The sequence below is a fragment of the Motacilla alba genome, chromosome 28, assembly GCF_015832195.1.
Source record: "Motacilla alba alba isolate MOTALB_02 chromosome 28, Motacilla_alba_V1.0_pri, whole genome shotgun sequence".
Taxonomy (NCBI): Eukaryota; Metazoa; Chordata; class Aves; order Passeriformes; family Motacillidae; genus Motacilla; species Motacilla alba.
The window spans coordinates 724691-747028 of NC_052043.1; the positions used below are offsets into that span (position 1 = coordinate 724691).

Genomic DNA, 22338 nt, shown 5'->3' on the forward strand with positions numbered 1-22338 from the left:
GAATTGGAATGGTTGTTGATTTTTAATTGCCCCCACAACTGGAATTGGAACGGTTGTTGATTTTTAATTGCCCCCACAACTGGAATTGGAACGGTTGTTGATTTTTAACTGGGATTTGTTGTTATTCTGGCCATTAAACCACCTGGTGGGTGGGTTTGTCTTCCCTGGGAGGGTGGGCACAGAATTCCCAGACAAGCTGGGGACATCCCATCCCTGGCAGTGCCCCAGGCCAGGCTGGACGGGGCTTGGAGCAGCTGGGACAGGGGGAGGTGACCCTGCCATGGCAGGGGTGGCGCTGGGTGGGCTTTAAGCTCCCTTCCAAGCCAAACCATTCCATGCCCGGCAGCGGTGGCTGTGCCACGTCCCTGGGGGATGCCGGCACCTCGGGATTTGCCCCTGGGGTCCCTCTGGCTGTGCTGGGAGGGTTTTGCCCCTGGGAAGGAGCCCTGCTGAGGCCCTCGGGGCAGCTCCTGCTCTCTCCCAGATTTGGGGCCGTTTCCCACCTGAGGAGGGGGTCCAGGCCCAGCGGGGAGCGCGGGCTGAGCTCGGCTCTGCTGCTCAGAGCTGGTTCCTGGCCCGTGCTGGGCTGGGGTTATTCCTTGGAGCCCGTCTGGCTGCAGCTCCTGGGCAGCAGAGCGGGATCCACGCCTGGGGCCGGGCAGTGCCAGAGGCTGGGGAATGCTGGAATGCTGCTGGAAGGGGGGCACTGCCCCAAAAAAAGGGCTGGGTCTGGGCTGCAAGTGGGGATGGAGGCATCTCCTCCTGGAATTCCAGCCTGTCCAGATGGAGGCATCTCCTCCTGGAATTCCAGCCTCTAGGGATGGAGGCATCTCCTCCTGGAATTCCAGCCTATCCAGATGGAGGCATCTCCTCCTGGAATTCCATCCTGTCCAGATGGAGTGATCTCCTCCTGGAATTCCAGCCTCTAGGGATGGAGGCATCTCCTGGAATTCCAGCCTCTAGGGATGGAGTGATCTCCTGGAATTCCAGCCTGCATGGAAGGGAATCCTTGAAGACCAGTTCTGGGAAGTTCAGTTATGGATCAATGTCGGGAGGTTGGACTCGATGATGTCAGAAGTTGTTTCCAAGTTTAATCATGCTGGGATCTTCCCAGCCCTGCCTTTTGCTGCTTGAAGGCCTCGGGATCCTTGGCTGCTGTGGGATTTCCCTTTGGGAAGAGCAGATCAGTCCCAGTTCCAGGTTTGCTTCTCTCAGAGGGGCCAAAGGAGGGAACCGAGGGGGAAATGCCAGTAAAGGCTGGCTCAGCTGCTCAGACCTGGGGTTCTTCCACGATGTGGGCGCGTGGGTGACCCTGACAACTGCATTCTCTGGAATTATCTCTTCCCCAAAGCCTCCCAGTGAACGTTTAATCCCATTTATCCCTGGGGTCTGTTTAACAGCTCGGGACGCCGTGGCAAATATTTGCTGTGGCTCTCCCTTTCAGGAGATAAACCAGCTCCAGCCTGGGGTCTCTCTCCTGGGCTTGCAGGGAGCAATTTGGAATTCCAGAGCTGGAATCAAAGCCCAGCTGAGCTCAGCTGTGTCCCCTGGGCTGGGCTGGAGGTTCCCTGGGCGCTGAGGTTGCTGAGAGAGGGTCCAAAAATGTGGGTGTTGGGTCTGGATGGAGGAAAACGGACAAAGGTTGAGGATTTGCTGCTGGATTTGAGGTGGAGCAGGGCAGGGTCCTGGCTGTTGTCCCATGGGAAAACCTTCCCAGGGCTCCTGGGCTGGCTGCAGCTCTGCTTTGTTTGACTTCTCCAATGCGAGTTAATCGGAGTTTTCCCCTCCCACACCTTTTATTCCAGCTCCCAAAGTCTTTTACAACGTTTTCCTGCCATTCTTGGAGCATTTTGTCCATGTTTTCCTTCCCCGAAAGCCTGGTGAGGGACAGACACGTCCGAGGACTCAAGGACAGTCACCAACCCTGCCAAGATCTGGATTTTTCCCTTCCCTTTGGGCATTTTGCTCCCCTGTGCTGGGTCAGTGGTTGGGGTGATCTCTGAGGTGTTTTCCAGCCCTAATTCTCCTGGCATCTCTCTTCTCCTGGGATTTATCCTCATCTGTGCCTCCTTTTCTCCCTCCATCTCCAAATTCTGTTGATTCCCAAACTGGAGGAGGAAACAGAACCCCACCAGAAGTTCAGCGAGAGAAATGGGGCTCAGGTGATTTTCAGAGAGTTTTTTAAGCTCTGGGAGATAAAAATTCCCAAACATTGGTTCACTTTCTCTTAAAAATCACCCGCAAGTGGCACAAACCACTTCCTGTGGGTTGTGTAGAATCCCAGAGTGGTTTGGCTTGGAAGGACCTCGGAGATCATCCAGAATCCACCAAAACCATGGGGCTGGGAGGGAGGAGCTGCTCCCAGCGGCTCCAGGTGCCCAGCACGAGCTGGCCCTGCTGCTGTCCCTGCTCCGGGGCACTTGGAGAGCCTTTGGGAAGAGGCTCCAGCAGCTCAGGCCGAAGATTGGGTCTCTTTCTGCTGGAATTATATTTATTTAGAGCTCATTCCCATCCCAGCCTCCTTCAATAAAGGGAAAAACATGAAATAAACGCAAAGCGGGGATTAAATGCAAAATAAACAAGCCTCTTATCCAGAGGAAATAAGCAAAAATTCCCAAATAACGATTAATAAAGGCATGGGGAGCAATAAATCCCAGCCCAGGCCCGGCTTTAATCCAGCCTTAAACCCATTAAAGGAGAGACAATTCCAAAGGAGCCTCTCCTGACGGGCCCAGCCCTGGCAGGTCCCGTTGTGAGGCAGGGCTGGGCTGGGATTATTGCTTTAATGAACCTTGGGAGTTTTCCAGGAGCTGGGAAGTGTGGAACAAAGGGGGAGCGGGGCTGGGCCGTGCTGGCTCTGCCATTTCGGGCGTCCAAGGAGGGGTCGAGGCCTGGCTTTGGCCACAGCTCGTTAGGTCGAGCCCGTTAATCACCAGAAGTGAGGAGATGGATGGGGAGGGGATGTTGGGACAGGAGTTTGTGGGACCCCTGCCCTGGGGGCAGCACTCAGAGGGGCCAAATTAATTGTGGGGAAAAGGGAACGGGAGCAGCTTCCACTGCTTTCTGACACCTCCTCATTTTCCACTGGGGGATGGACAGGGAAGTGCTGGAGCTGCAGAACAGGAGCTCAGGGGTTCTCCAAAATCCCCCTGAGCTTGGATTTTCACTGAGGAATGGACAGGGAAATGATGGAGCTGCAGATCAGGAGCTCAGGGGTTCTCCAAAACCTCCCTGAGCTTGGATTTTCCACTGGGGGATGGACAGGGAAATGCTGGAGCTGCACATCAGGAGCTGAGGGTTCTCCAAAACCTCCCTGAGCTTGGATTTTCCATTGAGGAATGGATGGGGAAATGCTGGAGCTGCAGATCAGGAGCTCAGGGGTTCTCCAAAATCCCCCTGAGCTTGGATTTTCACTGAGGAATGGACAGGGAAATGATGGAGCTGCAGATCAGGAGCTCAGGGGTTCTCCAAAACCTCCCTGAGCTTGGATTTTCCACTGGGGGATGGACAGGGAAATGCTGGAGCTGCACATCAGGAGCTGAGGGTTCTCCAAAACCTCCCTGAGCTTGGATTTTCCATTGAGGAATGGATGGGGAAATGATGGAGCTGCAGATCAGGAGCTCAGGGGTTCTCCAAAACCTCCCTGAGCTTGGATTTTCCACTGGGGGATGGACAGGGAAGTGCTGGAGCTGCAGATCAGGAGCTCAGGGGGTCTCCAAAATCCCCCTGAGCTTGGAGAGGCGAAGCCACGGGCTGGGATTTGGGGCCAGGGGACACAAAGGGGCCTGGACCTGACTCTGGGGTGATCTAAAGGTCAAGGATGGAGCTGCAGCACCTCTGAGTGTCCTCAGAGAGGGGCACAGGGGATTTCCAGCAGGATTTCTGTCCGAGTCCATCCCTGCAGTTCCACCAGAATTTTAGGAATGAAAAAGGTTTCAAAGCCACGTGGGGGTGGCCCTTGGGGACGTGCTGGTGACCGTGGTGGTGGCACTGGCTGAGCACCTCAAAGTCGTTTCCAGCCTCAACAATCCCATGGTTCTCTGAGCCAAGGTGCTCCTGAGAGGCACCAGAAGCTGAAATCTCCCAATTTTTGACTCAATCCCGGGTTTCAGGCGGCCAGAGCCCCTCCCTGGGGGGAGCTGGGGAGGGACGAGCAGTGATTGAAACGCTTCAGAAACCAAATTAACAACCAGAGCCCCAGCTTTCCCTCGGGAAAGGTGCAGCTGGAGTTCTGCCCCTGTGATCCAGGCACCTCTGGAGCACATTCCTGCTCCCAGCTCCACGTCCCAGCCTGGTTCCCCTACCAGGGCTGGGATACTACGAACAGCACCGGGAACAACGTGGAGGCAGCGCTTGGAAACCTCTGACTCGAGACTTTTGTTCCCCAGTTTTCCTCTGGGCCCTGATTTATGTTGTGAAATGGTTGATCTTGGCCTCCTGGCCGTGGCTGGGCTCTCTTGTTTTTGGCAGGAATCGTGGGGGAGAATATTGGAATGGCAAAGGGATATCTGGCGGAGGAGCCAGAGGTTGTATGGGTTTTGTCTGGAAGTTTTAAGGGCCGTGTTTGAAGTTTTGATTTATTTCAGAATTTAAGGAGGGGGAAAAAAAAAATTAAAAAAAAAAAAATGGAAGGGTTGGTAGTGCTGCATTCCAAATGAAAGTGTGAAGTAGTTCCTGGAAATCTGTTGGGTTTTTAGTCTTTTTTTTTTTTTTTCAAAGGGAAAGGTTCTTTGCAGGTCTGTAGGGGTTGAATTAAATGTGCACCAAGAAGGGAGATTTTCCTACCACCACTCAGAGGAGATGTGGGAAGAACCCAATAAAGGGGGAAAAAATGCTCTTGTGGACAAAGCAAAGGTGTTTAACAAGATTTTAATAGATCCCCCCCCTTGCTGAAAAAACCTAAAATAGAAAATGATCAGGATTATTGGGCTGGAACCCAGAGCAGCTGGAGCCCAAGCCCTGCACAGCCTTTGCAAGACTTTCCCTCAGTTTTCCTTCATTCCTTTGGTGAAACCGAATCAGAACAATTAAAAATGTGAATTCCACCTCGCAGAGGTGAGGCCCTGGAAGAGAATTCCCAGAGCAGCCGTGGCTGCTCCATCCCTGGAAGGGTCCAAGGCCAGGCTGGAGCACCTTGGGACAATGGGAGGTGTCCCTGCCCATGGAAGGGCTGGATTTGGATGGGGTTTGAGGCTCTTCCAGCCCAAACCCGTCTGGGATTTTATGATCCCGTGTTTCTATGTGCTGAGTTTGGAATATTTTTGTGCTGGCAGTGTCACACATCCAAATTTCTGTTGGAAGTTCTGAGCTTTGTGGCTTTTCCTTGTGGTGCAGACGTTCAGCACCTCTCACCTTTAAACACCGGCTCTTAGAACCAAAAATAATTGGAATTGTTGGGACTGGAGCCCATCCCTAAAGTCCTCAGGAGCTGCTTTGGAGAGCCAGGGATGGGTTCCAGGTGGGAGGAGTTCAGAAGCCCCTTTGCAGCCCCTGGTCATTGTCCCCACATCGAACAGGGGCAGGTCTGACTTTCCCAAGGGGATTTTCTGGAATTTTTCCATTGCAAATTCCCCATCGAGCACAACCAGACCTGGGGCAGTGAGCAGAGGACTCCTCACACTGGGAATTCTCTGGAACAAACCCTGTTAGCATTTCCTGGGGGATCTGGTCAGTGCAGGAGGGGGACACGAACCCACCCGGGACCCCAAAGTTAGTTTGGGGTCTGCTCCCACACCCTGACTCAACCCCAAATCCCTCAGGGTGGGAGGGGAGACGCTTTCCCAAACCCACCCTGGCATTTGGCAGCAGATGTTGTCCCCTGGGTCCCCACCGAGGCCAGAGCTGTCCCCAGTCATTGTCAGAGCTGATCCCGAGGGCTCAGCAAAAATCCAGGCATGGAGCAAAAGCAGAGCAAATCCTGAACTGGAGGAAGAATTCCCAGCTCGGGTGGAGAGGTGGGATCATTGTCCCCGGAAACCGCAGGCCGGACTCGTCCACATGCGTTTTGTTTGGCTCTGAGTTTCACAATGAGGAAAAAGCTGCAGGAGGGGAGGGGAGGGTCACAAATAATCCCAGAGGAAACTTCCCTGCCTCTTCCTTGAGGAAGCTTTTCCGTGGAGAGCAGGCGTCCCTCCTTTTGGCACTGCAAACCCTCATCAGGCTGGAATTAGGGAAATCTTCACTGCTGAGGCTAAAGGTGGCTCTGGAAGGTTGGGAAAACCTGGAGCCAATGGCCACTTTTTGAAAAAGGTCAACAAGCTGGGAGTTGGCTGAATCTGTTCCTGGAGGATTTTGGTTTTTTCTCACAAATTTTGCTTAGGATGAGATTCGAGGACAGAAAAAAAATTTCCAATAAGGAAAAGGGACAGGGAAGGTGGGGACTGGGAATTCCGTTCTCCCCAGACTGCAGGAGCTGGCAGAGCAGGAGAATTTCACAGCTGGAGTTAAACAGAGAAGACGGAAAGGAGAAATAACCGGGAAATGTCGGGATGCTCCCCAAACACTGGGAAAGCTGGATGGATCCCGATGGGGGAGATGGCGCTCGAGCAGGAGAGGGAGCAGCAGCTCCCCTGGAGGGGATTCTCAGCCCTTTCCCCCTCCCCAGCCTTCCCAGACCTGGCATCCCGGAACCTCTCCCGGGTTCCTGACCCCCGTCCCGGTGCCGCCGTGTCCTGTCCCCGGGCAGGGGCCGTGTCCCTGTCCTGCTCCCTCCTGGATGGCTTCGGGAGGCGGCTCCTCCTGCCCGGGGCTCCCATCCAGCATTTCCCAGCCCAGGGATCTGTTCCAGTGGCTTATTCCTCTTTTTCCCTCTTTTTCTCATATTTTCCCCTCATTTTCCCCTCTTTTTTCCTCTATTTTACCTATTTTTTCCTCTTTCCCCTCTTTTTTCCCCTCTCCTTTTCCTCTTTCCCCCCCTCTTTTTCCCTTTTTTTCATTTTTTCTCTCCTTTTCCTCTTTTTTCCTCTTTTTCTCATATTTTCCCCTATTTTTCCCTCTTTTTTCCTCTATTTTTCCTATTTTTTCCTCTTTCCCCTCTTTTTCCCCCTCTCCTTTTCCTCTTTTCCCCCCTCTTTTTCCCTCTTTTTACTTTTTTCTCTCCTTTTCATCTTTTTTCCTCCTTTTCTCTCTTTTCCCCCTCTCTTTTCCTTCTTTTTCCTCTTTTTCTTTTTCTCCTTTCCTTTTCATCTTTTTTCCTCTCTTCTTCCTCATTTCTTCATCTTTTTTTCCCCTGTTTTCCCTCTTTTTTCCCTCTTTTTCCCTTTTCCCCCTCATTTCCCAGCTCTGGGTGCTCCCCGCTGCCTCCCTCTCCGTTTATCGCTAATCCCGGCGTTTGTTTAAGGAGCACAAAGGCGATGCCGAGTTTGTTTTCCCTCTGTCCTTCCTCCTCTGGGTCACATTCACCTCATTTGCATAATTCTCATTAGCTAATGAGCCCTTTCAGAGGCGAGGAAGGTGAGAAGGGACGATCTGGGAAAAGCCCCAAAGAGGCAGAGCTGAGAGGAGGGGAAAATAACCCCTCTGGATTTAAAAATTTAACTTTAAATTTATTTTAAATTTAATTTTAAATTTATTTTAATTGTTTAAAATTATGTCCTGATCCCTGGAAGTGTCCAAGGCCAGGCTGGACAGGCTTGCAGCAGCCTGGAACAGTGGAAGGGGGGGTCCCTGTCCCTGGCAGGGCTGGAATTCCACGCGTTTTAAGCTCCTTCCATCCCAAACCCTTCTGTAATTCCACGATTTTAAGACCTCCCTTTTATCCTGACCTTTCTGACGGATCCCAGCTCGTGTTTCCCAGCACTAAGAACTCTAATTTTATCCCAAATTTGCTGAAAATGATTTTTTTTTTTCCCCTTCCAAACCAGCGTTGTCCTTGTGGAGTTGTTGCTGTGGAATCTCATTCCCTTCTCCCCCCGGGTCACTGCCGGGACATCATCAATCCCAGCCCCTCCAGAGTGGGTTCTCCCCGTGGTTTATTTTGAAACTCTGCTAATTTTTAGCAGATGCTCGGCAAGGTTCACTCGGGGAGGAACAATTGGCATCTTTGAGTGTCACCCTCCGTCTCCCAGGATCCCTGCATGAGATCCTGGGATGAATCCCTCTTGGAAGGAGGTGGTGTCTGCCCCCTAATTAAAAGTACTCCACTTTATCCACCCCGTCGAGCTCCCTTCTCTCTCAGCCCGTGGATTGATGCCACATTCCTCTTCCTCCACTGATTTTGACCAGAACCTCCCAAAATTATAAGCAGGAGGGGAATGTCTCACAGGGAGCTCTTCCCTGCTCTCCTGCAGAGCCCGGATTTCTCCAAAGCCCCCGAAACAGAGGGAAAAACCCCAAACTGTGTTTGATTTTCAGCCCAAATGTCTGCGGCTCGAGGTTCCACTCCTACTGCTGCCCCGGCTGGAAAACTCTGCCTGGAGGGAACCAGTGCATTGTCCGTGAGTATCCCTCGATCCCTGCCTCCAGCTCATCCAGCTGATCCAGCTGATCCATCCATTCCCCTGCTCCCGGCCCCTGGGGAAGGAATTCCCGGCTCCCACTGCAGAGCAGGAGCAGAGCTCCTGGGAATTCCCAGCTCTGCCAATCCCAGTTCAACCCAGGCGGTTCCAGCTGGTCCCAGTTGTTGGATTCAGCCTTTAATCCTCTCCTCGAGTGTCACCGTGTCCCCTGGCAGTGCCTGCTTTGGCACAGGAGGCTCCTGAGGAGGTTTTGCTCCTGAGGAAACGATTTCCTGCTGGTTCCCATGGGAAAATCCCATTAATCGATGGGCACGCTGCAAACCCGGTGTCACCAGAGGGGTTTCCCAGCGGGAATTTGCATCTCTAAGGGACCACGGGAGGATGACTGAGATAAATCTCCCTGGATTGGGAGCTCTCCTTCCTGTGTGGGCTGGAGATTCCATGAGCTGGATGATGTCCTGCATTTCTGTGGGATAAAGATGGGATGGGATGGGATAAAGATGGGATAAAGATGGGATGGGATGGGATGGGATGGGATGGGATGGGATGGGATGGGATGGGATGGGATGGGATGGGATGGGATGGGATGGGATGGGATGGGATGGGATGGGATGGGATGGGGTGGGGTGGGATGGGATGGGATGGGATGGGATGAACCCAAGGGATGAACCCAGGGGCACATCCAGCTCTGGGAATTCCCGAGGGATGAACCCAAGGGATGAACCCAGGGGCAGATCCAGCTCTGGGAATTCCCAGGGGATGAACCCAGGGGCAGATCCAGCTCTGGGAATTCCCAAGGGATGAAGCCAGGGGCAGATCCAGCTCTGGGAATTCCCAAGGGATGAACCCAGGGGCAGATCCAGCTCTGGGAATTCCCAAGGGATGAACCCAGGGACAGATCCAGCTCTGGGAATTCCCAGGGGATGAACCCAGGGGCAGATCCAGCTCTGGGAATTCCCAGGGGATGAACCCAGGGACAGATCCAGCTCTGGGAATTCCCAGGGGATGAACCCAGGGGCAGATCCAGCTCTGGGAATTCCCAAGGGATGAACCCAGGGGCAGAGCCAGCTCTGGGGATTCCCGGGGTGTGATCCCAGTGTCCTTGTGTGCCTCCAGCAATCTGCAGGAATTCCTGTGGGGATGGATTCTGCTCCCGGCCCAACATGTGCACCTGCTCCAATGGACAGCTCTCCCCCAACTGTGGCTCAGCTGGAGGTGAGGGAATTCTCCTGCTGATCCCAAGGGCTCTGTGCTCTCCCAGAGGGGAAAGGAATCGAATCCCTGCAGCCCCACCCCGAACTGGGCAGAGCTCACCAGATATTCCATGTTTCAGAATATATTCTGTGGTTTGGGGTGCTTTCCCTGCAGAAATAAATGGGATTCTGGAGCCTTTTAAGGTCTCAGGTGGAGAGAGACATCCCAAGGATTAATTTTCCATCAGTGCCCAGCCACAGAGGAGCCTTTGTGATAAAGAGACCCCTCAAAGCCACAGCCAGGGGGTGTTTGGGAGGAGGAGATGTCTGGGATCTGCTTCCCAAGTGCCACGTTGTGCCCCAGATGTCCCAGCAGATCCCAGAGCCTGCAGCCCTGGGGAGGAGAAGGTGCTGGAGGAGTCGGGGTCCACGTGGGAGCAATCAGGGAGGAATTCCAGGAATGCCGAGAGCCCTGCATCCATCTGGGCAGGCCCTGGCATTCCCGGGAGCCTGGGAGGGGGGGGGCTCCTCTGCAGGGGCTCCCCCGATCTGGAATTCGCTGTTGGGGGCTGGATTTCTGTGGAAAAGCAGACAAATTGTGCATTCCAGAGGCAAGAAGAGCCACTCGGCCTCCTCTGGAATAACAAAGAGCAGGGTTTCCTGCTTGGCTTCCTGCTCCTGGGAGTAAGGATGTTTTAGGAGTGCTCTGAAGGGGCTGGTTAGGTGGAGTGGGGAGTGAGGAGAGACAAAAACCCCACAGCTGATCCTTGGAGGAGCCACTGATCCCTTCCAACAATTTGTAGGACTAATCCAGTCCAATCCAGTCCTGGGAAAAGTTAATGAGGACGAGCTGTCATTCCTCCTTTTCCTGTCATTCCTCCTTTTTCTGTCATTTCTCCTTTTCCTGTCATTCCTCCTTTTCCTACAACTTTGGCCTCTGCTACCCTGGCAAATCCTGACAAAGCCTTGAAATTCCTGGTGGGAAGATGTTCTTCTGCATTCCAGATCCCCAGGGGGTTCCAGCAGGGCCAGGCTTGGACAATCTGAGGGTGGACAGGGCTTGGGGCAGCCTGGGGCAGAGGAAGGTCCCTGCCTGTGGAAGGGGTGGAGTGGGATGAGCTTTCAGGGCCCCTGCAGCCCAAACCTGTCTGGGATTCCCTGATAAACCAGAAAGTGATGGGGCTTTAGGCATTTTGGGATCACGGCAGGAGTCAGAAATGGGATCTGGAAAGGTGTTGGCCACTTGGTTGGAAATTCCTGGATGGGGATCAGGGCTCTTCCTGTGCCCAAGCCCTGAGCTCCTTCGGCCCTTATCCCAAAATCTCTGCGGTGTGGGGCTCGGGATGCGCCAGGAGCAGCCCTGCCATGGGGACAGCTCTGCCACCCCTCCCCAGCCCCCTCTGCCTCCCCAGGGCTGCCTGAGCGAGCTGAGGGCTCTGGGAAGCGTTTTCCACATCGGAGCCTTGTCCCGGTCGGAGCAGCCTCGTGTCTGAGGAGCCAGGCAAGGCTTTGAAGCCTGGAGCTGCGTTTCCTGCAGGATTAAACTCCCATCTAAATTTGGGCTGATCCCTGGCTGTGGAGAGGGAGGAAGAGCAGGAGACGTGGGGATGGATCCAGCCCAGCCCCAGATCCCACGTCCAGCCCTTGTGCCGAGCCCTTGGAGCGCGGAGACTTCCCAGGCCAGCCCTCCCTGCTCCCAGCATCCCCAAAAACCTGAATTCTCCCACTTGGACGCTCTGAGTCCTGCTGCTCCTCTTGGCCCCAGCCCTTCCCAGCCTGGAATTGGTGTTGGAGGAGCCACAGCTGAGCTTCCATCCCATAAATCCACCCCTGGAGCTGCCAGATCCCAGCCCCTCCTCCCCCTGGCAGCCAGAGCTGTGGGGTTTTTGTGTGAAATCCGCTTTTCACGTGATTTGCTCCCACCTCCAGCCCTTGCAGTTGGAGTGGTCACACCTTCCAGAGGAGGAATGTGCTGTTCCAGGCATTCCGGAGAGAAAGGTGTGTTTGCAGCTCACTGCTGAGCCCCAAAAATCCCCTTTTGGGCTGCTTTAATCCCAGATTCCTTCAACGTGGAGTGAGGAAACAGTTAAAGCCAACACTTGGTGTCCGCAGCAGGATAAAACTTCCCAATTTATTTATTGCTATTGTTTTCCTGCAGTGCCTCAGTCACATCCAGTGGGTCATAATCCCGTGGGAAAGCTGAGCTCTCACATGGAAGAATGGAGGATTCGTGCTTTTCTTTCCAAATTCCTTAAAAAAAAAAACCTCTCCCAGTAACTGGATCTTGTCAAGGAGGCCACGTTCTGTTTGCAAAAGGAGGAGGAAAGTCTTAAAGTTGATGATTTTCCTCCACCAAGGAAATTCCATCCCCCCAAACTCCTCCGAAGGCTTTGGTGGGGAGGAATTTGGAAGATCAGACAGCCCAAAGTGTGAAAAGGGCTGAAAGTGGAGCAATAATGGAAAACAACGATAAAAAGGGTGGGAAAATATTGGCAAAGTACAAAACCCTGAAAGAAATATTGTGTCAAAGACAGGGAGACATCAGGAGTTATCCCTGCCCTCGTTTGCAGGGAATCCTGCAGGAAGGACAGAGCTGGAAAGGTTTGGTTGGGGTGGATTCTTTAAGGAAGTGAAAGGATGGATGGATGATGGATGATGGATGGATGGATGGATGGATGGATGATGGATGGATGGATGGATGGATGGATGATGGATGGATGATGGATGGATGATGGATGGATCCATGGATGGATGGATGGATGATGGATGGATGGATGGATGATGGATGGATGGATGGATGGAGGGATGGATGATGGATGGATGATGGATGGATGATGGATGGAGGGATGGATGGATGATGGATGGATGGATGATGGATGGATGATGGATGGATGATGGATGGATCCATGGATGGATGGATGATGGATGGATGGATGGATGGATGGATGATGGATGGATGATGGATGGATGGATGATGGATGGATGATGGATGGATGGATGGATGGATGATGGATGGAGGGATGGATGGATGGATGGATGGATGGATGGATGGATGGATGATGGATGGATGGATGGATGGATGATGGATGATGGATGGATGATGGATGGATGATGGATGATGGATGGATGGATGGATGGATGATGGATGATGGATGGATGGATGATGGATGGATGATGATGGATGGATGGATGGATGGATGATGGATAGATGATGGATGATGGATGGATGGATGGATGGATGATGGATAGATGATGGATGATGGATGGATGGATGGATGGATGGATGATGGATGGATGATGGATGGATGATGGATGGATGATGGATGGATGATGGATGATGGATGGATGGATGGATGATGGATGGATAGATGGATGGATGGATGGATGGATGGATGGATGCCTTGTGTTTGTGGGGAACGAGGGTTGGGATGGTGTTGTTGTTTTATGGTGATAGTTTTGTATTTTTTGGTGATTTTTTATGGGCAGTTTTTTGCAGTATTGACTTTTTTTTTAATAGCAGTCAGAAAACTCTGGCTCTGAATTCTTTGTTCTCTTCTTAGTTTGCAGATTTTTTCTTCAATTAGCTAATTCACTCTTCCAGCACTCTTTTTCTCATTGGTTACAGCTATGGCTTGGTAAAGCCAGGCTCGTTTTTAATTGTTGATAGTTGGTTCAGCTTAACTCTCCAGGGGTGAGATTACCTTTTGCACTACTTTCATTTCCTTACATTTTGTCTCTCCACAGGATGGGGCTCAGGGATTTGGGATGGAGCTCAGGGAAAGGCTCTGCCCCCGAGGGTGCTGGCACTGCCCGGGCTCCCCAGGGCACATCCCAAACCCTGCCAGAGCTCCAGGAGCCTCTGGAAAACCCTCCGGGACAGGGTGGGGTGTCTGGAGTCGGGAGCTGGAGCCGTGACCCCGCGAGTCCCTCCCAGCCCAGGCCGTTCCGTGCCGTGGGCAGTGTCCCCTGTGGCTGCAGGAATTCCCGGGGTGACCCTGTCCCTGTCCTGTCCCCAGTGCAGAGCTGCAGCGTGCGCTGCATGAACGGGGGCAGCTGCTCCGAGGAGTCCTGCCTGTGCCAGAAGGGATTCACCGGCACCTACTGCGGGCAGCGTGAGTGCGGGACCGGGAATGGGATGGGAACGGGGATGGGAACGGGAATGGGAATGGGATGGGAATGGGAATGGGAATGGGAACGGGGATGGGAACGGGAATGGGATGGGAACAGAGAGGGGAACAGCTCCTGCCTGTGCCAGAAGGGATTCACCGGCACCTACTGCGGGCAGCGTGAGTGCGGGACTGGGAACGGGGATGGGAACGGGAATGGGAACGGGGATGGGAATGGGATAGGAATGGGAATGGGAACGGGGATGGGATGGGAATGAGTTCTGCCTGTGCCAGAAGGGATTCACCGGCACCTACTGCGGGCAGCGTGAGTGCGGGAATGGGAATGGGATGGGAACGGGAATGGGAATGGGAATGGGATGGGAATGAGTTCTGTCTGTCCCAGAAGGGATTCACCAGCACCTACTGCGGGCAGCGTGAGTGTGGGAACGGGAACGGGGATGGGGATGGGAACGGGAATGGGAACAGGGATGGGAATGCGATGGGAACAGGAATGGGAATGGGAACGGGAATGGGAACAGGGATGGGAACAGCTCCTGCCTGTGCCAGAAGGGATTCACTGGCACCTACTGCGGGCAGCGTGAGTGCGGGACCGGGATGGGGATGGGAACAGGAACAGGGATGGGAACGGGGATGGGGATGGGGATGGGGATGGGGATGGGGATGGGGATGGGGATGGAAATGGGAATGGGAGTGGGAACGGGGATGGGAATAGGGAAGGGCACCCAGGACGCTCCGACATCAGCACCGTGTTCTCCTTCCCTCGGAATCTCAGCCCTCTCTCGTGACCAACACAGCTCTGTATCAAAATACAGATATTAGACATGATTAATGGATTCATTAATTTCTGAGTATAATGTGTAATATATTAGTATAATACAGATTTTTCAGTCTATTATAATAATATAGATAATAGATATGGATAGTATTTTATTTACTATATTATCTGTATGTGATATATAGATAATAGAGAATATATAGATATGTTATATCTTCTAATAGACAATATATTCATAATATAGAATGTAATGTATATTCATATTATATCTCATATGTTATGAGAGAATATTATGTATGAGATAATATATTCACAATATATTATATATAACACACACATGTATTATAGATACAGTTATACGTATCTATAATTATATATTCTCTTGCTATATTATCACAATATAATTATATTTAGTACGTTACAATTAATATTATTCTATCATTATATACATTATAAATGATATATTTTTTCTCTATTATATACATGCTTTACCATGTCATACATTTTAAGAAGCCTTTAGTTAGCAAACAAGCACAATATCTTTGAAAGAATCTCTTATCAATTAGATCAGTTAGAACTTCCCAAATTCCAAATCCCTGGATCCACATGGGAACCGCTCCCAGTGAGGATTTTTAAAGCCAAAACCCCTCAATTCTCCCCAAACTCCCCCTCAGCTCCCCCTGATCCCTCGCTGCTGAAGCTTCCCCGAGAGCTGAGCCGGAGGCAGAGGCTCCAGATGGAAAATTTCACCCCGAGCACCAAAACCTTGGGAAAACTCTCAGGAGCAGCAGCCCGGGGCCGGGCTGGGACGTGCAGCCCTGGCTACGTGCTGCTCCCAGCCCCGTCCCCTCTGCTCCCCCTGGCAGCACATCCCAGCAGGCTCGGGAACGCTGCATCCCCTGGCCCCATCCCAGCCCCTGATCCCATCCCAGCCCGGGCTGCATCCCCCCGGCCCCATCCCAGCCCCTGATCCCATCCCAGCCCGGGCTGCATCCCCCAGCCCCATCCCAGCCCAGGCTGCATCCCCCCGGCCCCCATCCCAGCCCAGGCTGCATCCCCCAGCCCCATCCCAGCCCAGGCTGCATCCCCCTGCCCCCATCCCAGCCCCTGATCCCATCCCAGCCCGGGCAGGGAGGCAGAGCCCGGGCTCAGGGCTGGGATCTGGGCACTGAGGGGGCTCCAGGCAGGGCAGGGTTCTTGTGAGGCCCCTTCCTGCTCTGCAGATTCCATCAATCCATGATTTCAACCAGGAAACTTCCTCTGGCTCCAGCCCTGAGTGCAGGGCTTCAACTCAGGGTAGCAGGACCAAGTCAGGAGTATTTTAAGTCAGGAGTATTTTAAGTCTGGAATATTTTAAGTCTGGAATATTTTAGGTCAGGGAACACCCAAGTGCTGCTCAGACCTCAGTTCCTTGCTCTGGGCACTGGGATTGAATCCCTGCCCATCCATCCTCCCCTTCTCCCTTTCCTCACACCTTCCCCTGTGTGCATTTTCCTCTCATCCCACTTAAATCCCAGGGCTGACCTGGGGGAACCGAGATTCCAGCAGGCAGGGAATCCTCCCCAGTGCAACAGGAGTTTCTGGCCTCTGCAGAAGAGGGGCTCAGGCAGGAGCAGGGAACAATTTTCCCAAGGAAAAAGAACAAAAATCTCAGATTCCCCTGCGTTCTCTCCGGGTGGGAGAACACGGAGCTGATATTCCAAACTCTGACGCTCCAACCACCGCGGAGGTGACGTCCCAAGCTCTGCCAGCATCACGGAGGGGGTTCTCCGGGAGCAGGAGTGATGGAATTCTCTGCTTTCCCTCGCAGCTGTGTGTGAGAACGGCTGCCAGAACGGGGGCAGGTGCATCGGCCCCAACCGCTGCGCTTGTGTCTACGGCTTCACCGGGCCCCAGTGCGAGAGAGGTGAGCAATCCCCAGCCCTGCCCTGCCCTGCCGGGCTCAGCTCTGGGGCTGGGAGAGCCCAGGCTGCCTTCCCCTCTCTGGGTTCAGCTCCGGGTGTCGTTTGTGCTGGTGCTCCGTGGATTCCTGGCTGTGGGATGAGCGTTCCCCGGGATGTGCCTCGGCGTGGCTTTGCTGGGTGTGCAGGGGCAGATTTGGGCTCCGTGGGCTGAGCCAGGGAATTCCTCCCTTTCCTGCTGGCTCAGATGGACGCTCCCAGCTCTGATCGGATTTTTGGCAAGGCTCGGAGTGGCCCGGATCTGAAACGAAACCGAAACGTGGAGCCAATGCCTGAACTCCCAGATCTGAGATCCAAGCCCCCGAAATGTCCTGATTTTCCAGCCTCTCCCAGGACTGGGCTCGTTCTGTGTAACCCCATTCCCAAGGACTGGGCTGCTCTTGCCTTTCCTGGGCTTTTCCCCCCTGGTTTGGAGGCTGAGGCAGGAGCAGCAGCTGGGTTCTGGGTCCAGCCCAGCCAGCAGGAATCCACCCCGTTCCACGGGGCTGTGCAAAATCCCGGGGCTCCAGAGGCATCTCCTGGAGCTCAGGGTGCAGCTGAGCCCCATTCCAGGCCTCTGCTGAAGCCTGAGCCTCATTTGTTGGCTGCAGAGAAGGGGAAGCTCTGAAAGCCTCCACACGTCCCCTGGAGCCACCTTGCCTTGTTCTGGTCTCCTCCTTTGTAGCATCAGGGAATTGTGGAGTGGTTTGGGTGGGGAGGGAGCTCAAAACCATCCAGGAGCACCTTCCACTATCCCAGGCTGCTCCAGCCTGGCCTTGGACTCTTCCAGGGATGGACATGCCCAATTTTCTGCAAAATTCTCCTGTTCTGCAGCAGTTACAAATTCTTCAAACTCTCTCCTTGCCTTTTCCCAACACACAGGAATTGCTTGAGTTATGGAAAATTAGGAGGATTTGTCTCTTGAAATCTCTCTACCCTGGGAGATTTCCCCTCAAATCCCTAAACCTGAGCTCCTGGTGAGCTCCTCCTCATTTTTTTCTCCTGAAGCACTGAGATCCCCAAATGCACCCCAGACATTGTGTGTGAGCTGAGAGCTGGAAATTCCTGAGAGAAACTTCTGGAGAAGGCTGGAAAATCCGAGTGTCCTGTGCCTGGAGAGAGGGGAAGAGGCAGGGGCTGAGCAGGGGCAGACTTTGGGGCCGTTTGTATAAAATTCTTTGCAGAAAGGAGCATTTTCACAAAGCCTGCAGAGATTTGGCTGAGCCAGACTTGTGTGAGAGACAAAACAAATCCTGCAGCTGTGTCCACACTGCTCCTCCCTGCCAAGACAAACAGAGCCTGCTCTGCTGGGCTGGGAACGGGCTCCTGGGGGGATTGCAGCCAGGTGAGTGCCTGGCATGGACCTGCCAGGGAAAATCTGGGAGCCAGGAGCAGCTTCACCCTCCTGAGGGAAAGCTCCGTCCCCAGGGCTGCTGAGAGGAGTCTCTGATTTGTGTCCTGCTGCTCCAGGGGGAGTTGGTGGCTCCACAGGGATCCCTGGGGGTCTCCATAAGGAGATTCCAGCACCTCCTGTAGCTCCAGCCCTCACTCCCAAGGGTTTTCCTGGCGCAGGATGAATTCAAAGCAGAGCCTGAAGCCCTTTCCTGACAGGGAGAAAGGAGAAATCTCCTCACAGAGCCAGGGCATGGCCTGGGTTCTGCCAGCCGTGGAATCCTCTGTGTTGGTAACTGGAGTGATGAGTGGGGAGCATAAACACGAACAGAACACAAGAAATCCCACCTCAGCAGCAGGGAAAACTTCTTTCCCTGGAGGTGGCAGAGCCCTGGAAGAGCTGCCCAGGGAGCTGGGGATTCTCCCTGACTGGAGCCTCCAAACCCACCTGGTGCTGTGTCACCTGCTCCAGGTGACCCTGGGCTGGCCTGGGTGATGTCCAGCCCCAGAATCCTGGGATTCTGTGAGCCCCATCCCTAAGAAAAAGAACTCATCCACCCCAAATCCATCCCATTCCAGATTTACTTAAGGGCTTCACTGGAGTTTACCCTGCCACCGCCGTAACAAGAAACAATTTGAATTTTAAATTGGAATAAAGTGAATTTCTGAGTGCTGAGAGCAGCTCCAGTAAGAGGCTGCTTTGTACTGGGAGCAGAACAACCCCCCTCACACCTCATGCAGGAAATTCCCCCCTCCAGAGGGAAATACCCTCGGAGCAGGCACTCACAGAATTCCAGCATCATTTCCTCCCTCTCCCTGACATCTTGGGGGACGAGTGGCTGGGGGATATTTTGTGGAACCCGAGCTCCCATTACGTCAGTGTGGGAGGAAAAGCTGCAGCCCACAAAAGCTGAGCCTGTGGGGCCAGGGGGGGCCCATGGCTTTACAGCAAAACGAAGGATTTTGATGTCATGGCTGTGATCCCACCCTCCCTCAAGTAGGAAAAAATGACCGAGTTTGACTCATCAGGTGATGTTTGGAGCTCCTCCTGTGCTCCAGGGATGAGGTTTTTCATTTGGGGTTGTTTTTCCAGCCAAAGGAAACCTTCCCTGTGGAGCCTGTCCCTGTGACCCAGGAGCTCTTCCCAGGAGCTTTTCCCTGGGATCCAGGAGCTCTTCCCAGGAACTTTTTCCTAGGGTTTGGGAGCTTTTCCCTAGGAGCTTTTCCCTGGGATCCAGGAGCTTTTCCTGGGAACTTTGCCTTGAGATCCAGGAGCTTTTCCCAGGAGCTTTTCCCTGGGATCCAGGAGCTTTTCCCAGGAGCTTTTCCCAGGAGCTTTTCCCTGGGCTCCAGGAGCTGTGGTCTCTTCCCAGGGACTCTGGGCAGGGCCAGGTTTCCACCTGAGTGCTTGGGGACACTCTGGAGCTCTGGAAGTGCCACCCCAGCCCCTCCAATGCCCAACCAGGGCAGGTCCTGACCCCGAGGGCTCTTCCAGGAGTTTCCAAGCCCTGCTCTGACTTTTCCAGCCATTCCTCCTGCTCTGGAACCACCAGCTCCACGTTTCCCTGGGCTCTTTGTGCCTCCTTGAAACTCTCTCGGGTTTCATCAGGCAGAGACTTCATCAGGAAGCAGTAAAAACAGGACAGGAAAGCTCAGGAAAAGTTCCCCCTTTACAATTTCCTTTGGATGTGTTTTTGCAGCACTTGGAATGTCTGGCCTTAGAGAGTTCCCCCCGCCAGCTTTTTCTTTTCTGCAGAAGTCCAAACAGTTAAACTTGAGGAATGTGGCTGTGTTTGGGTGAAGTGAGGAAATGACGAGCTGGAGAAAGTATTCCATGAGAAAGGAGCCCCTCAGGGAGACCCTCGGGCTGCTCCCCTCCCTGCCCTGGAGGGGCTGAGACAGCTCTGGGGCTGGAGAGCCACGTCCAGGCTGGGAATCACCTGGAGAAGAACAGGAGCAATCCATCCAGGCTGGAAAACACCTGGAGAAGAACAGGGACAATCCATCCAGGCTGGAAAACACCTGGAGAAGAACAGGGACAATGGGAAAACACCTGGAAAACAACAGGGACAATGGGAAAACACCTGGAGAAGAACAGGAGCAATCCATCCAGGCTGGAAAACACCTGGAGAACAACAGGGACAATGGGAAAACACCTGGAAAACAACAGGGACAATGGGAAAACACCTGGAGAAGAACAGGGACAATCCATCCAGGCTGGAAAACACCTGGAGAACAACAGGGACAATGGGAAAACACCTGGAAAACAACAGGGACAATCAATCCAGGCTGGAAAACACCTGGAGAACAACAGGGACAATGGGAAAACACCTGGAAAACAACAGGGACAATGGGAAAACACCTGGAGAAGAACAGGAACAATGGGAAAACACCTGGAGAAGAACAGGGACAATCCATCCAGGCTGGAAAACACCTGGAGAACAACAGGGACAATGGGAAAACACCTGGAAAACAACAGGGACAATGGGAAAACACCTGGAGAACAACAGGGACAATCAATCCAGGCTGGAAAACACCTGGAGAACAACAGGGACAATTGGAAAACACCTGGAGAAGAGCAGGAACAATTGGAAATGACCTGGAGAAGAAGAGGAACAATTGGAAAACACCTGGAGAAGAGCAGGAACAATCCATCCAGGCTGGAAAACATCTGGAGAAGAGCAGGAACAATTGGAAATGACCTGGAGAAGAGCAGGAACAATTGATTCACTGTCCCTCCCAGTCCCTGTCCCCCCCGTTGGTGGCTCTGGCTCAGTCCCAGCCGTGGCCTCCTGCCCAGTCCCAGGATTTGTGGCCCCATCCCAGCTGGAGCTCCCTGGGGATGATCCACAGGCCACCTTTGTCCTGCAGGTCTCAAGGCAAAGCCTCCATTGTTTGTTGGGAGAGGGGATGGGAGTTCTGGCAAAGGAAAAAGCTCCTCTTCCTCAGCTCTGTTTGTTTGTTTTGGAGAGCAGGAATTCAGCCCCTGGCCTGTCTCAGGAGGGAATTCCAGAGGGTGGGAGGAGAGAAGAGCTCCTCATTCCCTTCCCTTGAGCTGGACCTACTCCCATGATGGATTTGTGTGGCTGGGATTGTCTTTTAGATAACACAGAAAATCCTGGAATTACCCCACTTTTCCATCTCCAGGGATCGGAATTCCCACTGGAATTGGCTCAGGGACTCCCTCCTGGCTCCACGGATGTTGCAGGAGTGGAGGAAACTCTTTTTTTCTTGTCAATATTCTCAGAAGTTCCTGATCAAACCCTTTCCCCCAGCATCCCCCTTGATCCGGGATTTCTTGCAGTCCTTCAGTGGGAATTGCCAGTGGAATTTCCAGGGATTCAGAGCTCCAGGGGTTCCCCAAATCCCCCCCATATTCAGGATTTCTTGCAATCCCTTAATGGGATTTACCTGGAGCTGGGGAGGTGGAGCTGCCCCACATCCCACGCTGGGCTCTGAGGGATCTGGGAAGAGGGAGCAGCAATCCCAGCTTTCCCTCAGCTTTTCCAAGGAAAAACCCAGCTGCTGAAGGACAGCTACCTGCAGCAGGATTCCTGGAACACAGATCCCATGCAGGGACTGGGAAAGGCTTCAGACATCTCCTAAGCGTCCCGATTTCCTTCATAAAATTTCATTGGTGCCTCATTAAAAATTTAATCATTTGCCCATTAAAATTAGCACCAGCTGGGGCTGGGAGGCAGCCAGGGCTCTCCAGACTGAGATTTCCTTGGCTCCATTCCCTCCAGAGGAGTCATCTGCATAGGAAAAGTTATTTTGGGCAATTATGGGCTTAAAAGGGGGTGTTCTCCTCACAATCCCGCATTCATTATCCCTCTCCAGGAATTCCTGCAGTGCCTGGGGGAGATGAGGTAGGAGATGAGGTGGGAGGTGCGGGTTTGGCCACTTTTCTCTCTGTTCAGAGCATCCCTTTGGGGTTTTTCATGTATTAATCTGAGTTTTTTGGGGTCCGCCCCGCAGTGACATCGGCCACCGGTCTGGGAACTTGTAAAATTTGGGTAAAAAAAAAAAAAAAAAAAAAGGATTATTACTTGGTAACTCCCCATGGTTCATGTTTCTGGTCAGATTCCCAAAAAAAAAAAAGGCTTTTCTGGGAGATGCCATCACCTTCACACCGATGTAACTTCCAAACCATTCCTTTTTTTCCCCTTTCAAATCCTTCTCCTCTCGACCTCCCAGGGGCACCCACAGCCCAATTTCCTCGGCTTTAATTCCCAGGACAAACTGCTGCAGAGCACAAATCACAGGGAGCATTAAGCTGGAAATGAGGAATGCTTTGCTAATTGATTCTTTCCCAGACAGGAGGATTTCCTGGGTGTTTTCCATGGATTTTGGGACATGGTTACCTGGGGCTCCCCAGTGCTCTCACCCCCCCTCCAAAAAGATTTTTATTGCTTCAAACACATCAAACCCAAACCTTTCCCTGCAGGGACATCT

The 22338-nt window shown here is 53.0% G+C and overlaps 1 protein-coding gene across 1 annotated transcript in view; it reads left to right on the top strand.

Annotated features, from left to right (window-relative positions):
* The window catches only part of FBN3 (fibrillin 3), a 75532-nt gene that overhangs the window by 2386 nt on the left and 50808 nt on the right, over positions 1-22338 (top strand). The window contains exons 3-6 of the mRNA XM_038163549.1: positions 8353-8435; positions 9573-9671; positions 13666-13761; positions 16362-16457. Coding sequence (XP_038019477.1) covers positions 8353-8435; positions 9573-9671; positions 13666-13761; positions 16362-16457 — 374 coding nt within the window. The remainder of the gene's footprint in view (positions 1-8352; positions 8436-9572; positions 9672-13665; positions 13762-16361; positions 16458-22338) is intronic.